The sequence below is a fragment of the Rhododendron vialii genome, chromosome 1a, assembly GCF_030253575.1.
Source record: "Rhododendron vialii isolate Sample 1 chromosome 1a, ASM3025357v1".
Lineage (NCBI taxonomy): Eukaryota > Viridiplantae > Streptophyta > Magnoliopsida > Ericales > Ericaceae > Rhododendron > Rhododendron vialii.
The window spans coordinates 8962977-8979143 of record NC_080557.1 but is presented as its reverse complement, the minus strand read 5'-3'; the positions used below and the strand labels follow the sequence as shown (position 1 = coordinate 8979143).

The following is a 16167-nucleotide window of genomic DNA, read 5'->3' as shown; positions in this document are numbered from 1 at the left end:
CCACACACAAAATTTTGGAAAAGTGAGGTTTGATACTTCATTTTTAGACTACTTTTAGAAAGCATTGCGCTGTGTCTTTAGGCGCGGGCTAATACTAGCAGTTGTTTATATTACTTGCAGTTTCACCCTTCTTGAGCTAGTTGTCAAAAAGTTTTGAGGAAAAGTTAATTAAGTTTTGAATGGAACATAAACTGGGTCGTAATTACGTCGGTGACCTTCCCCAATATCCGCCTGTAATTAGTTCTTTGATTGTTATAGTAAACAAAAAAAATTGAAATATAAACATCAGTTGAGAGATATCTTACAGGGACGCATTTGGTTTTCCCAATTGCGTCGTGCATTTGGTGGGAGCATTGGACTATTTCTATACATTTTGTGGCTCCAACGATTTTTGAGTGGGTCTAATCTCGATAATTTTTTCATAAACCAAAAATATATATTTTTATGATTTGATCACACCATGTTTTTGTACTATGAATACCCTGTTTATCAATATAAATTAGGTTTCGCTCTAGTTTAATGTGGGTGTGATTCTATGATTTTCCAAATATAAGTTATTTTTTTGACCTGTTTGGGTGTAATATTATCAAATCTTCTGATGCATAATCAATTTGGGAGTCAAACTAATTTGGTTAGAAAGTAGACTAGACAAGCTTTCCTATGGTTCAAACCACGTGCAAATTGGAGTTTGGGAGAGCCTGTGACAAGGCCGCAAATTTGGTTAGTTTTGAAATTTCAAGGTTGCGTCTGGGCGCAATAGAATGCGCCTGGGGCTCATGGATTTGCGCCTGAGGCGCATTGAAACTCAAAAATTGTTCAAACTTTGTGTGTTTATCCCAGACATTTCTGAATTTCGATTTTCGCAAGGTTGAAACCGTTAAAAAGCTTGTTTAGTCTAATTTCTAACCCTAGTAGTCTAAATCTAAAATTATTTGTACATTGAAAGATATGATCAATTTACACTCAGAGAGTTGAAAAGAAAATATTTCAGTAAAAAACTCGCATCTCCCTCATTTTAAATCGGATAAAAACCTATTATATATCGATAAAGAAAATTTTTTCAAAGTACCGAAAGTTAGTGAAATCCAATAATAGGGTTAGGTATATATATAGATAGAGCCTTTTCTTTGCATTCGGTTTTCTTAGTTGCGTTGTGCATTTGGTGGTAGCGTCGGACCACCTCTCTTTTTCTACTAGCTGAGCAAATCATCCAAGCAAAATATTAGATTGCTCAGATATTGATAGTTTCATAATCAGAAAACATCTTTCTTGAAACGAAAAAAAAAAAAAACAGATGTTCAACCTTATGAGCCATTGATTTCATGGCAAAGGTCTTTGCACTACAGGTTCCTGGTTTTAGCATTTTGAATACCCTTTATATCAATATAAAGTAGGCTTCGTTCCGGTTTAATGTTGGTGTGATTCAAGAATTTTCCCAATATAGGTTATTTTTCGACAAGTTGAGGGTAAAATTTTTCAAAGTACCGAAAGTTAGTGAAATCCAATAATAGGGTTAGGAATATATATAGATAGAGCCTTTTCTTTGCATTCGGTTTTCTTAGTTGCGTTGTGCATTTGGTGGTAGCGTCGGACCACCTCTCTTTTTCTACTAGCTGAGCAAATCATCCAAGCAAAATATTAGATTGCTCAGATATTGATAGTTTCATAATCAGAAAACATCTTTCTTGAAACGAAAAAAAAAAAAAACAGATGTTCAACCTTATGAGCCATTGATTTCATGGCAAAGGTCTTTGCACTACAGGTTCCTGGTTTTAGCATTTTGAATACCCTTTATATCAATATAAAGTAGGCTTCGTTCCGGTTTAATGTTGGTGTGATTCAAGAATTTTCCCAATATAGGTTATTTTTCGACAAGTTGAGGGTAAAATTTTTCAAAGTACCGAAAGTTAGTGAAATCCAATAATAGGGTTAGGTATATATATAGATAGAGCCTTTTCTTTGCATTCGGTTTTCTTAGTTGCGTTGTGCATTTGGTGGTAGCGTCGGACCACCTCTCTTTTTCTACTAGCTGAGCAAATCATCCAAGCAAAATATTAGATTGCTCAGATATTGATAGTTTCATAATCAGAAAACATCTTTCTTGAAACGAAAAAAAAAAAAAACAGATGTTCAACCTTATGAGCCATTGATTTCATGGCAAAGGTCTTTGCACTACAGGTTCCTGGTTTTAGCATTTTGAATACCCTTTATATCAATATAAAGTAGGCTTCGTTCCGGTTTAATGTTGGTGTGATTCAAGAATTTTCCCAATATAGGTTATTTTTCGACAAGTTGAGGGTAAAATTATCTTGTCTTTTGATGTATAAGCTATTTGGGAATCAAACTAATTTGGTTAATTAGAAAGTAGAATCGACAAGCTTTCCAACGGTTCAAACCACGTGCAAATCGGAGTTTGGGAGTGCTCATGACAAGGCCGCAAATTTCTTTCATGATCTAAGATGCAATCTCTAGTTTCCTTCACTACTAATAATACAGGTACACTGATTGGGCTACTTTCCAGAATTCACATCTTAGTATTGATTCATTTGGATTAGCCAATCCTACACACCCATGTAGCCGACCCCAATTGATTGAGACACAAGACTCGGTTTGGTTTGGTTAGTCGATCCTACAAACTCAAATAAATCTCGGTACATAACAGAATTGACAATAGACTTTTGGTAAGAAATTGCTGAGCTTCATAAATACCAACATGGATGTTCTCACTTAGGCCCCCTCCGTGCAAATGGGCCTTTGGCTCAGCGGCATGGAGAGGTTTCAGATTCGAGTAGATGGAGCTAAGTCCAGCTTGTTGTTGAAGCTTTTGTAATATGGTTTACCAACTCACCACAAGAAAGAGCATACAAGATTACCAGTTGTAGGTGTTGGTCATTCGGTATTAAGGAAGTATTAAATAAAAGGACCTGGACCAAACCGGGATCAAGCATAGCTACAAGAATCTTGACGGGGCTCTGGGCGGGACATGACTGGAGACAAATTTGACCCTTGTAACAAATGCACAAAATGGCCGTTCTCTTAAAAGTTCACCACTAAAATAGCGGCCTAAAAAACCTTCAAAAGTCAAGGAACTCAAGAGACGTCATGCCATTAAAAAAATTAAAACTAGGAGCAAAGAGCAAGTGAGAGGAGCCCAGTTGAAAATGTATATGATCCATAACAATCTTATGATCTTTGTTGGTTGGTTGCATTGGCACAAGGCCCTTTTCTTAAGCAAGTGAGAGGAGCCCAGTTGGGATTAGACCTTGAAAATGTGAAATGTGTTGATGCCCAGGGATTGGAGCTGGAACCGGACAACCTGCACCTAACCACTCGAGCAGAGGTTCAACTCGATATGATATTGGCTGATTCATTCCTCCAGACCCGGCCAAGCCCCCCTTGAGAATAATGCCCCCCAGAAGATTTCGTAAATTACGTCACCGATCTTCCCCACAATCCCCCTGCAATTAGTTCTTTCATTCTTAGCGAGGAAAAAAATTTTGAAATATAAACATCAGTTGAGGGATACATTACAGGGGAGGCATTCGGTTTTCCGAATTCCGTCGTGCATTTGGTGGGAGCGTCGGACCACTTCTATGCATTTAGTAGCTCCAACGATCTTTGAGTTGGTCTAATCTTGACTAATTTTTCATTAAACAAAATATATTATTTTTATGATTCAATCCCACAATCTTTTAGCATTTTGAATACCATTTATATTAATAAAAAGTAGGTTTCGTTCTGGTTTAATGTTGGTGTGTTCAAGAATTTTCCCAATAGAGGTTATTTTTTGACAAGTTGAGGGTAAGATTATCTTGTCTTTTGACGTATAAGCAATTTGGAAAGTCAAACTAATTTGGTTAATTAGAAAGTAGGATAGACAAGCTTTCCAACGGTTCAAATCATGTGCACATCGGAGTTCGGGAGTGTCCGTGACAAGGCCGCAAAATTTGGTTAGTTTTGAAATTTCAAGGTCGCGCCTGGGCGCAATAGAATGCGCCTGGGGCGCATGCATTTGCGCCTGAGGCGCATAGAAACTCGAAAATTGTAAAAAACTTTGTGGGTTTATTTCGGATACTTCTGAACTCCGATTTTCGCAAGGTTGGGACCATTGTAAAGCTTGTTGAGTGTACTTTCTAACCCAAGTAGTTTAAATCTTAAGCTATTTGTACATTAAAAATATGACCAATTTACCTTCATAGAGTTGAAAAGTAAATTATTTCGGTAAAAAACTCGCCTCTCCCTCATTTTTAATTGGATAAAGACCTATTTTATATCGATAAGAAACATTTTGAAAGTACTAAAAGTTGGTGAAATCCAATCATAAAAATAATTCTTTTTGTTTTATGAAAATTGGGTAGTAAGAAGACTGCAAACCTCATCGAAGCAGTACCACTTCTCCACCACCAACATTGTCACCATAATACAACCCCTCCACCCCCATCCCTTCAGCAACTTCACCAAAATAACTTCACCATCACTACCAGCGCACTTCCACTCTACTACCACCATTTGCATCTCAATCCTACCACCTCCGTTTTCATTTAACCACCGTCACAAATACGCGCGGTCAGGACTTCACTGTTACGACGATCACACCACCCCATTCAACACCACCACGACTATCACACTTCCACATCATCATCATTTTAGGACTCCATAACCACTGGCCTCCACTCCACCATCGGGACACGTATTTACTTCACCACTACTATTGACATTAATTATTCTACCGGCATTACCAATTCAACAAAATTGAGAATAACGATAGAGAATATCCTTGATGTTTTCAATCTATAGACACCACATTTCAAGTGACTTTGATCAGTGCCGCCGCAACGAATTGAGACCTTAGTAGGAAACAAATTGAATAAAATGAGATAGATGCGAGTTTTTTACCGAAAAGTCAAAAGGAGAACAAGTGTGGTGTGAGGGTTAGTTATACGGACAAAGCTTCTTCTTTGCATTCAATTTTTCCAGTTGCTTTGTGCATTTAGTCGGAGCATCAGACCATTTCTAAGCATTTAGTGGCTTCGACGATTTTTGAGTTGGTCTAATCTCGGCTAATTTTTCAAAAACAAAAAAATTTTTTTTATGACACAATCACACCATGTGTTACTACTTTGAATACCCTTCCTGCATGTCATTGTAAAGTTGGTTTCGTTCTGTATTAATGCTAGTGTGATTCAATGATTTTTCCAACAAAAGTTGTTTTTGACCAGATGAGTGTTTTTTTTGTTAACATACAGAGTGGTTTTCCAAAGCCAAAATGTCATTCGTTATCCATGCATACAAATGCCTTTATTTTATGAAATGTATGTAGGGTTAGGGTTGGTTATATGGACAGAGCTACTTCTCCGCATTCGGCTTTTCCAGTTGCATTTGGTGGGAGCGTCGGACCACTTCTATGCATTTAGTGGCTCTGACGATCTTTGACTTGGTATAATATCGACCAATTTTTTAGATATCAAAATACATTATTTATGCGATTCAATCCCACAATCTATTAGAATTTTGAATACCCTTTATATCAATATAAAGTTGGCTTGGTTCGGGTTTAATGTTGGTTTGATTCAAGGATTTTCCAGATATAAGTTATTTTTTGACAAGTTGAGGGTAAAATTATCATATCTTTTGACGGATAAGCAATTTTGGGGTCCAACTAATTTGGTTAATTAGATAGTAGGATAGACAAGCTTTCCAACCACTTGCAAATCGGAGTTTGTGAGTGCCCGTGACAAAGCTGCAAAGTTTGTTTAGTTTTGAAATTTCAAGTTTGCGGCTGGGCGAAATAGAATGCGCCTGGGGCGCATGCATTTGCACCTGAGGCGCATTGAAACTCAAAAATTGTTCAAACTTTGCGGATTTATTCTGGATACTCCCGAACTCCGATTTTTGCAAAGTTGGAACCTTTGCAAAGCTTGTAGAGTATAATTTCTAACCAAAGTAGTTTAAATCTTGAAGTATTTGTACATTGAAAAATATGACCAATTTACCGTCGGAGAGTTGAAAAGCAAAGACCTATTGTATATTGCTAAGGAAGATTTTGAAAGTACTAAAAGTTGGTGAAATCTAATCATAAAAATAATTCTTTTTGTTTTATGAAAATTGAGTAGTAAGAAGACTACAAACCTCATCGAAGTACTACAGCTACTCCATCACCGACATTGTCACCATAATACAACCACTTCAACTCCATTCCTTCACCACCTACACCAAAATAACTTCACCATCTCTACCATCGCACTTCCACTCTGCTACTGCCGTTGGCGCTACATCTCAACCTTACCACCTCCGTTTTCATTTAACCACTATCACAAACACGCACGGCCACGACTTCACTGCTACGATGATCATACCACCCCATGCAACACCGCCACAACTACGACACTTCCACATCATCATTATTTTAGGATTACATAACTACAGGCCTCCACTCCACCATCGGAACCCTTATTTACTCAACCACTGCAATTGGCATTAATTATCTTTCCAACATTACCAATTCAACGAAAATTGAGATTATCGATTGAGAATAATCTTGACGTTTTCAATCTATAGCCACGACATTTAAGGTGTGACTTTGATCAGTGCCACCACAACAAATTGAGACCTTGGTTGGAAATAAATTGAATAAAACGAGAGAGATGCAAGTTTTTTTTACAGGAAAGTCGAAAGGAGAACAAGAGTAGTGATGGGGTTAGTTATATGGATATAGCTTCTTCTCTACATTCAGCTTTTCCAGTTGCATATGGTGGGGGCATTAGACCACTTCTATGCATTTAGTGGCTTCGACAATCTTTGAGTTGGTATAATATCGACAATTTCTTTGAAAATCTAAACGTATTATTTATGTGATTCAATTCCACAATCTTTTACTCCCTCCGTCCCTATTTTATAGTCCACTATTCCATTTTGGGCTGTCCATTAATAAGTGTCCATTTTGTAAAGTTAGTGGGTAAAAGTTGGTGAATTTTCCATTTTGCCCCTAAAAGTAGATTCCATTTTGAAAAGTTAGTGAGTAAAAGTGTAATGATGATGGGTAAGTAGGGAAAATAGAGGAAAAAATTGATGTGAAAGGTATAATGATGATATCTTTTTAATAAGTTGAAGTTACGAAGCAGGACATTTAAAAAGGGACGGAGGGAGTAGCATTTTGTATATCCTTTAAATCAATATAAAGTAGACTTCGTTCCGGATTAATGTTGGTGTGATTCAAAGATTTTCCCAATATAGGTTATTTTTTGACAAATGGAGGATAAAATTATCATATCTTTTGAAGTATAAGCAATTTTGGAGTCAAGCTAATTTGGTTAATTAAAAAGTAGGATTGACAAGTTTTCCAACGGTTCAAACCACGTGCAAATCGGAGTCTAGGAGTGCCCGAGACAAGGCCGCAAAGTTTGGTAAGATTTGAAACTTTGCGGGTTAATCCCGGATACTCCCGAACTTTGATTTTCGCAAGGTTGGAACCGTTGTAAAGCTTGTTGAGTGTAATTTCTAACTCAAGTAGTTTAAATCTTAAAATATTTGTACATCAAAAAGTATGACCAATTTACTCTCAGAGAGTTGAAAAATAAATTATTTCGGTAAAAAACTCGCATCTCCCTCATTTTTAATTGGATAAAGACCTATTGTATATCGATAACAAGGATTTTGAAAGTACTAAAAGTTGGTGAAATCCAATCTTAAAAATAATTCTTTTTGTTTTATGAAATTTGGGTAGTAAGAAGACTACAAACCTCATCGAAGTACTACAACTGCTCCACCACCAACATTGTTACAAACACTATCACAAACACACGCAGCCACGACTTCACTGCTACGACGATCACACCACCTCATGCAACACCACCACGACTACGACACTTCCACATCATCATCATTTTTGGACTACATAACCACAGGCCTCCACTCCACCATCAGAACACGTATTTACTTCACCACTACTATTCACATTAATTATTTTACCGGTATTACCAATACAACAAAAATTGAGAATACCGATGGAGAATATTATTGATGCTTTCAATATATAGCCACCACAACAAATTGAGAACTTAGTAGAAAACAAATCGAAAAGTTATAATGAGGGAGATGCGAGTTTTTTACAGGAAATTCAAAAGGATAACAAGAGTAGTGATAAGGGTTAGTTATATGGACAAAGCTTGATCTCTACTTTCGATTTTCCCATTTGTATCGTGCATTTTGTGGGAGCATCCGACCATTTCTATGCATTTAGTCGCTTCGACGATTTTTGAGTTGGTCTAATCTCAACTAATTTTTCATAAACAAAAAATAATTATTTTTTTTGATATGATCACACCATGTTTTACTACTTTGAATATCCTTTCTATCAATGTATAATAGGTTTCGTTCGGGTTAAATGTTGGGGTGATTCAATGGTTTTTGCATTATAGGTTATTTTTCGACAAGTTGAGGGTAAATCTGTCATATCTTTTGACGTATAAGCAATTTTGGAGTAAAACCAATTTGGATAATTAGAAAGTACGATTGACAAGCTTTTCAACTGTTCGAATCACGTGAAAATCGGATTTTGGGAGTGCCCGTGACAAGCCGCAAATTTTGGTTACTTTTGAAAGTCGCGCCTGGACGCAATATAATGCGACTGGGCGCACGCATTTGCGCCTGAGGCCCATTGGAACTCAAAAATATTTCAAATTTGCAGGTTTATTCCGTATACTCCCGAACTCCGATTTCGCAAGGTTGAAACCGTTGTAAAGCTTGTTGAGTGTAATTTCTAACCCTAGTAGTTTAAATCTTTAACTATTCGTACATTAAAAAATATGACCAATTAACCCTCAGATAGTTGAAAGTAAATTATTTTGGTAAAAAATTCGCATCTCCCTCCTTTTTAATTGGATAAAGACCAATTGTATATCGATAATGAGGATTTTGAAATTACTAAAAGTCGGTTAAATCCAATTAGAAAAATTATTCTTTTTGTTTTACGAAAATTGTGTAGTAAGAAGACTACAACCCTCATCGAAGTACTACCAGTACTCCACCGGCAACATTGTCACCATAATACAACCCCTCCACCTCCATCGCTTCACCACCTACACAAAAATAACTTCACCATCACTGCCACCGCACTTCCACTCTGCTACTACCATTGGCGCTGTATCTCAACCCTATCACCTCTGTTATCATTTAACCACTGTCACAAACACGCGCAGCCAGGACTTCACTATTACTATGATCACACCATCCCATTCAACACCACCACGACTAAGACACTTTCACATCATCATCATTTTAGGACTACATAACCACAGGCCTCCACTCGACCATCGGAACCGTTATTTACTTCACCGGCCACTACTATTGACAATAATTATTTTACCAGCATTACCAATTCAACAAAAATTGAGTATTCTTGCGGTTTTCAATCTTTAGCAACCACATTTCAAGTGTGACTTTGATCAGTGCCACCACAACAAATTGAGACCTTAGTAGAAAACAAATCGAAAAATTATAATGAGGGAGATGCGACTTTTTTACAGGAAATTCAAAAGGATAACAAGAGTAGTGATAGGTTTAGCTATATGGACAAAGCTTGTTATCTACTTTCGATTTTCCCATTTGCAACGTGCATTTTGGGGGAGCATCCGACCATTTCTATGCATTTAGTCGCTTCGACCCTTTTTGAGTTGGTCTAATCTTAACTAATTTTTCATAAACGAAAAATAATTATTTTTTTGATACGATCACACCATGTTTTACTACTTTGAATACCCTTTCTATCAATGTATAATAGGTTTCGTTCGGGTTAAATGTTGGGGTGATTCAATGATTTTTGCATTACAGGTTATTTTTCGACATGTTGAGGGTAAATCTGTCATATCTTTTGACGTATAAGCAATTTTGGAGTCAAACTAATTTGGTTAATTAGAAAGTAGGATAGACAAGCTTTTCAACTGTTCAAATCACGTGAAAATCGGATTTCGGAAGTGCCCGTGACAAGGCCGCAAATTTTGGTTACTTTTGAAAGTCGCGCCTGGGAGCAATATAATGCGACTGGGCGCATGCATTTGCGCCTGAGGCGCATTGGTACTCGAAAATTGTTCAAATTTGCGGGTTTATTCCGTAAACTCCCGAACTCCAATTTTTGCAAGGTTGGAACCGTTGTAAAGCTTCTTGAGTGTAATTTCTAAACCTAGTAGTTTAAATCTTAAACTATTTGTACATTAAAAAATATGACCAATTAACTCTCAGATAGTTGAAAAGTAAATTATTTCGGTAAAAAATTCGCATATCCCTCCTTTTTAATTGGATAAAGACCTATTGTATATCGATAATGAGGATTTTGAAATTACTTAAAGTTGGTGAAATCCAATCACAAAAATAATTTTTTTCGTTTTATGAAAATTGTGTAGTAAGAAGACTACAACCCTCATCGATGTACAACCACTACTCCACTGGCAACATTGTCACCATAATACAACCCCTCCACCTCCATTGCTTCACCACCTACACAAAAATAACTTCACCATCACTACCACCGCATTTCCACTCCACTACTAGCATTGGCGCTGCATCTCAATCCTACCACCTCTGTTATCATTTAACCACTGTCACAAACACGCGCAGCTAGGACTTCACTATTAGTATGATCACACCATCCCATTCAACACCACCACGACTATGACATTTCCACATCATCATCATTTTAGGACTACATAACCACAGGCCTCCACTCGACCATCGGAACCCTTATTTACTTCACCGGCCACTACTATTGACAATAATTATTTTACCAGCATTACCAATTCAACAAAACTTGAGAATATTCTTGCGGTTTTCAATCTTTAGAAACCACATTTCAAGTGTGACTTTGATCAGTGCCACCACAACAAATTGAGACCTTATCTCCCAATTTGAGCCACCTAACTCGTGATTTCTGCCTCCATAATGATTCAGAAAGCTGCTGTAGTCCATTTCCAAAATAACTTCGGAGAAGCAAGGAAGGTGAGACCAACGCTAGGGGGACAGTTTCAGAGACATTTGCCCGGTGATGTATCATTACAATTGGAAAGACCGTTTGAGGAAGGGGAAATTGTGGCGGCTCTAAAAGGGTGTAACAGTCTAAAGGCTCCAGGTCCGGATAGTTTCAACTTCTCGTTTATCAAGAAAGGGTGGGAATTCATGAAGGACATCATAACTCAATTCTTCTCAAAATTCCATCGGAATGGAAAGCTCACGAAAGGTATTAACTCTACTTTTGTAGCTTTGATTCCTAAGATTGATTGTCCCACTACCTTTAAGGATTTTAGGCCTATAAGTAAGGTGGGAAGCATTTACAAGATCCTATCCAAAGTGTTAGCTAATATGCTTAAAGAATCGCTATCTACTATCATTGGTGAGGCTCAAGCTGCGTTTGTTGGGGGTAAACAAATATTGGATGGGTTCCTGATTGCCAATGAAGCTATTCATAGTTGGAAACACTCTGTTCAAGGAGGTCTCATTCTTAAATTGGATTTTGAAAAAGCGTATGACTGTGTAAATTGGGGTTTTCTACTTTATATGCTTAAGAAGGCAGGTTTTGGGGATAAGTGGTGTGGGTGGATCAGAGAGTGTTGTTCCACAGTTTCTATGTCTGTTTTGATTAATGGGTCAGCTACACAGGAGTTCCAAACTCAGAAAGGATTGAGGCAGGGGGACCCCTTATCTCCTTTTTTGTTTAACGTAGTAGCTGAAGCACTCAATATTTTGTTGGAAAGAGCTCAAGAGAAAAACATAATTAAAAGCGTCAAGCTAGGGAGTAATGGAGTGACTATTTCTCACCTTCTGTTTGCCGATGACACAATCCTTTTTTGCAACAATGATTTGGAGGAGATGGGGAACATTAAGAGAATTCTCAGGTGCTTTCAGTTAATGTCCGGTTTGAAGATCAACTATTCTAAAAGCTCCGTTTGTGGTGTAAAGATTCAGCGGGAGGATGTTCAAGCACTTGCACAAGTGATGGGGTGTAGGGTGGAATCTTTGCCAATTAAATACCTTGGGCTTCCGTTGGGTGCTAATCCGAGGAGAATCAAAACGTGGGAACCTGTCCTAGAACGAACTCAAAAGCGGCTAAGTATTTGGAGAACGAGAACCATCTCTACCGGGGGCAGGCTTACGCTTATCAACCACAACTCTAGCACTCTGCCTATTTATTTCATGTCCCTCTTCAAAATGCCAGTGGCAGTTGCAAAAATGCTGGAGAAGTTACAAAGGCAATTTTTTTGGGGAGATACACCGGATAAAAAGAAAATGCACCTGGTCCATTGGGAGAGGATTACTGTGAAGAAGGAAAATGGGGGATTAGGCATTAAGAGATTGCTTCAACAGAACTTGGCTCTACTTGCTAAGTGGTGGTGGCGATTTAGTAACGATAAAAATTCCTTGTAGGTAAAGGTTGTTCGTGGGAAATATAATCTGGATCGGAGGAGTTGGCTCCCATATACTCCACTCTCTGGATCAATTTCTAATATATGGAAGGACATATGCTCAGTTGGGGAAAATGACTCGGTTCTTGGGTTTTCTATTCGGGAGGGGTTCAAAGTGCAAGTAAACTCTGGCTGCGATACATTATTCTGGGAGCATATGTGGTTGGGCAATACTGCGATTAAGGATGAATTCCCAAGACTATATGGACGTTCTACCCAACAGAATGAGGTACTAAGTAATATTTGTGGAGGAGGGAGTCAGGGTGACTGGAATCTGTTGTTTAGGGGATCTTTGCGTGTACGGGAGCATCACCAATTTGAGGAGTTGAAACAAAGATTGAATGGGGTGACCTTAGATCCTTCAAAATCTGACTTGATGCAGTGGAACTGGACGGCAAACAAAATTTTCTCTGTTAAGTCGGTCTATCAGAGGTGGGAAATGCAGTTGCAATCACGCCATACTACTCTGGGATCGGTGTGGAGAAATTTGAGCCCTCCTAAAGTGGAAATCTTCTCATGGATGGCCATTCAGAATAGAATTGCAACACGGTCGATTCTTCTTGATAGGAATCTAATCCCCGAGGTTCACTTGGCTACATGCCCCTTGTGTGCCCTTCATGTGGAAACTCCTCAACACTTGCTATTACATTGTCGATTTTCGTGGGTGGTATGGTCTGAAATTCTAAATTGGTGGCACATCCAGTGGGTTTGTCCAGCCTCATTGGAAGAGTTAGCAAGTTGGTGGTTTGGGAATAGATTCCGAAACTTGGAGAAAAATATTTGGGAAGTGTGTTTTTTTGCAACGTTATGGTCAATTTGGTTAACGAGGAATGGGTATATCTTTAACGGGATAACAACTGAGGCTCTGGAGGTGGCGGACCTAATTAAAACTAAGGTAGCCATGTGGATGAAGGCCAAATTTGACATCAAGCTCTACACGGTAGAGGACTTCAAAGGATATTTGGATGGGATCCGAAAAGTGAAAATGTAGGGTGAGGTAGACAAGGAGGGTAGTCAATGAGGTGTTCCTATCCAATCTTGGTTGGATATAGCTCTGTAGTTTCATGTAATAGTTACTGTTTTTGATCGATGTACCCCGTCGAATTTAACAAAAAGTTCCGTTTGCCGAGCAAAAAAATAAAAAAACAAATTGAGACCTTAGTAGAAAACAAATCGAAAAATTAGAATGAGGGAGACGCTACTTTTTTACAGGAAATTCAAAAGGATAAAAAGAGTAGTGATAGGTTTAGCTATATGGACAAAGCTTGTTATCTACTTTCGATTTTCCCATTTGCAACGTGCATTTTGTGGGAGCATCCGACCATTTCTATGCATTTAGTCGCTTCGACGCTTTTTGAGTTGGTCTAATCTTAACTAATTTTTCATAAACGAAAAATAATTATTTTTTTGATACGATCACACCATGTTTTACTACTTTGAATACCCTTTCTATTAATGTATAATAGGTTTCGTTCGGGTAAAATGTTGGGGTGATTCAATGATTTTTGCATTACAGGTTATTTTTCGACAAGTTGAGGGTAAATCTGTCATATCTTTTGACGTATAAGCAATTTTGGAGTCAAACCAATTTGGTTAATTAGAAAGTAGGATAGACAAGCTTTTCAACTGTTCAAATCACGTGAAAATCGGATTTTGGGAGTGCCCGTGACAAGCCACAAATTTTGGTTACTTTTGAAAGTCGCGCCTGGGCGCAATATGATGCGACTAGGCGCATGCATTTGCGCCTGAGGCGCATGGGAATTCAAAAATATTTCAAATTTGCAGGTTTATTCCGTATACTCCCGAACTCCGATTTTCGCAATGTTGAAACCGTTGTAAAGCTTGTTGAGTGTAATTTCTAACCCTAGTAGTTTAAATATTTAACTATTCGTGCATTAAAAAATATGACCAATTAACCCTCAGATAGTTGAAAAGTAAATTATTTCGGTAAAAAATTAGCATCTCCCTCCTTTTTAATTGGATAAAGATCTACTGTATATCAATAATGACAATTTTGAAATTACTAAAAGTTGGTGAAATCCAATCACAAAAATAATTATTTTTTACGAAAATTGTGTAGTAAGAAGACTACAACCCTCATCGAAGCAATACTACTACTCCACCTGCAACGTTGTCACCATAATACAACCACTCCACCTCCATCGCTTCACCACCTACACAAAAATAACTTCACTGTCACTACCACCGCACTTCCACTCCGCTAATACCATTGGCGTTGTATCTCAACCCTACCACCTCTGTTATCATTTAACCACTGTCACAAAAACGCGCCGCCAGGACTTCACTATTACTATGATCACACCATCCCATTCAACACCACCACGACTAAGATACTTCCACATCATCATCATTTTAGGACTACATAACCACAGGCCTCCACTTGACCATCGGAACCCTTATTTACTTCATCGGACACTACTATTGACAATAATTATTTTACCAGCATTACCAATTCAACAAAAATTGAGATAATTCTTGCGGTTTTCAATCTTTAGCAACCACATTTCAAGTGTGACTTTGATCAGTGCTACCACAACAAATTGAGACCTTAGTAGAGAACAAATCGAAAAATTATAATGAGGGAGATGCGAGTTTTTTACAGGAAATTCAAAAGGATAACAAGAGTAGTGATAGGGTTCGTTATATGGACAAAGCTTGTTCTCTACTTTCGATTTTCCCATTTTCATCGTGCATTTTGTGGGAGCATTCGACCATTTCTATGCATTTAGTCGCTTCGACGATTTTTGAGTTTGTCTAATCTCAACTAATTTTTCAGAAAAAAAAAATTATTTTTTGATACGATCACACCATGTTTTACTACTTTGAATATCCTTTCTATCAATGTATAATAGGTTGCGTTCGGCTTAAATGTTGGGGTGATTCAATGATTTTTCCATTACAGGCTGTTTTTCGACAAGTTGACGGTAAATCTGTCATATCCTTTGAGGTATGAGCAATTTTGGAGTCAAACTAATTTGGTTAATTAGAAAGTAGGATAGACAAGCTTTTCAACTGTTCAAATCACGTGAAAATCGGATTTCGGGTGCGCCCGTGACAAGGCCGCAAATTTTGGTTACTTTTGAAAGTCGCGCCTGGGCGCATGCATTTGCGCCTGAGGTGCATGGGAACTCGAAAATTGTTCAAATTTGCGGGTTTATTCCGTAAACTCCCGAACTCCAATTTTTGCAAGGTTGGAACCGTTGCCAAGCTTGTCGAGTGTAATTTGTAACCCTAGTAGTTTAAATTTTAAACTATTCGTACATTAAAAAATATGACCAATTAACCCTCAGCTATTTGAAAAGTAAATTATTTCGGTAAAAAATTCGCATCTCCCTCCTTTTTATTTGGATAAAGACCTATTGTATATCGATAATGAGGATTTTGACATTACTAAAAGTTGGTGAAATCCAATCACAGAAATAATTCTTTTTGTTTTTCGAAAATTGTGTAGTAAGAAGACTACAACCCTCATTGAAGTACTACAACTACTCCACCAGCAACATTGTCACCATAATACAACCCCTCCACCTCCATCGCTTCACCACCTACACAAAAATAGCCTCACCATCACTACCACCGCACTTCCACTCCGCTATTACCATTGGCGCTATATCTCAATCCTACCACGTCTGTTATCATTTAACCACTGTCACAAACACGCGCAGCCAGGACTACACTATTACTATGATCACTCCAT

General features: G+C 37.9%; 1 protein-coding gene across 1 annotated transcript; it reads left to right on the top strand.

Annotated features, from left to right (window-relative positions):
* Positions 1 to 10932: 10932 nt before the first annotated feature.
* On the top strand, positions 10933 to 13440 carry LOC131327580 (uncharacterized). The gene is made up of 2 exons (XM_058360732.1): positions 10933 to 12303; positions 12412 to 13440. Exons 1-2 carry the CDS (start codon positions 10933 to 10935, stop codon positions 13438 to 13440), a joined length of 2400 nt encoding a protein of 799 aa, XP_058216715.1.
* The last annotated feature ends 2727 nt before the right edge of the window (positions 13441 to 16167 follow it).

What these genes read in the sequence shown, in the direction of transcription:
- LOC131327580 (XM_058360732.1), top strand. Translation starts at nt 10,933, where the DNA reads ATGATTCAGAAAGCTGCTGTAGTCCATTTCCAAAATAACTTCGGAGAA. An exon ending in TCCATTGGGAGAGGATTACT is followed by an intron (nt 12,304 to 12,411) that starts GTGAAGAAGGAA and finishes AATTCCTTGTAG; the next exon opens with GTAAAGGTTGTTCGTGGGAA.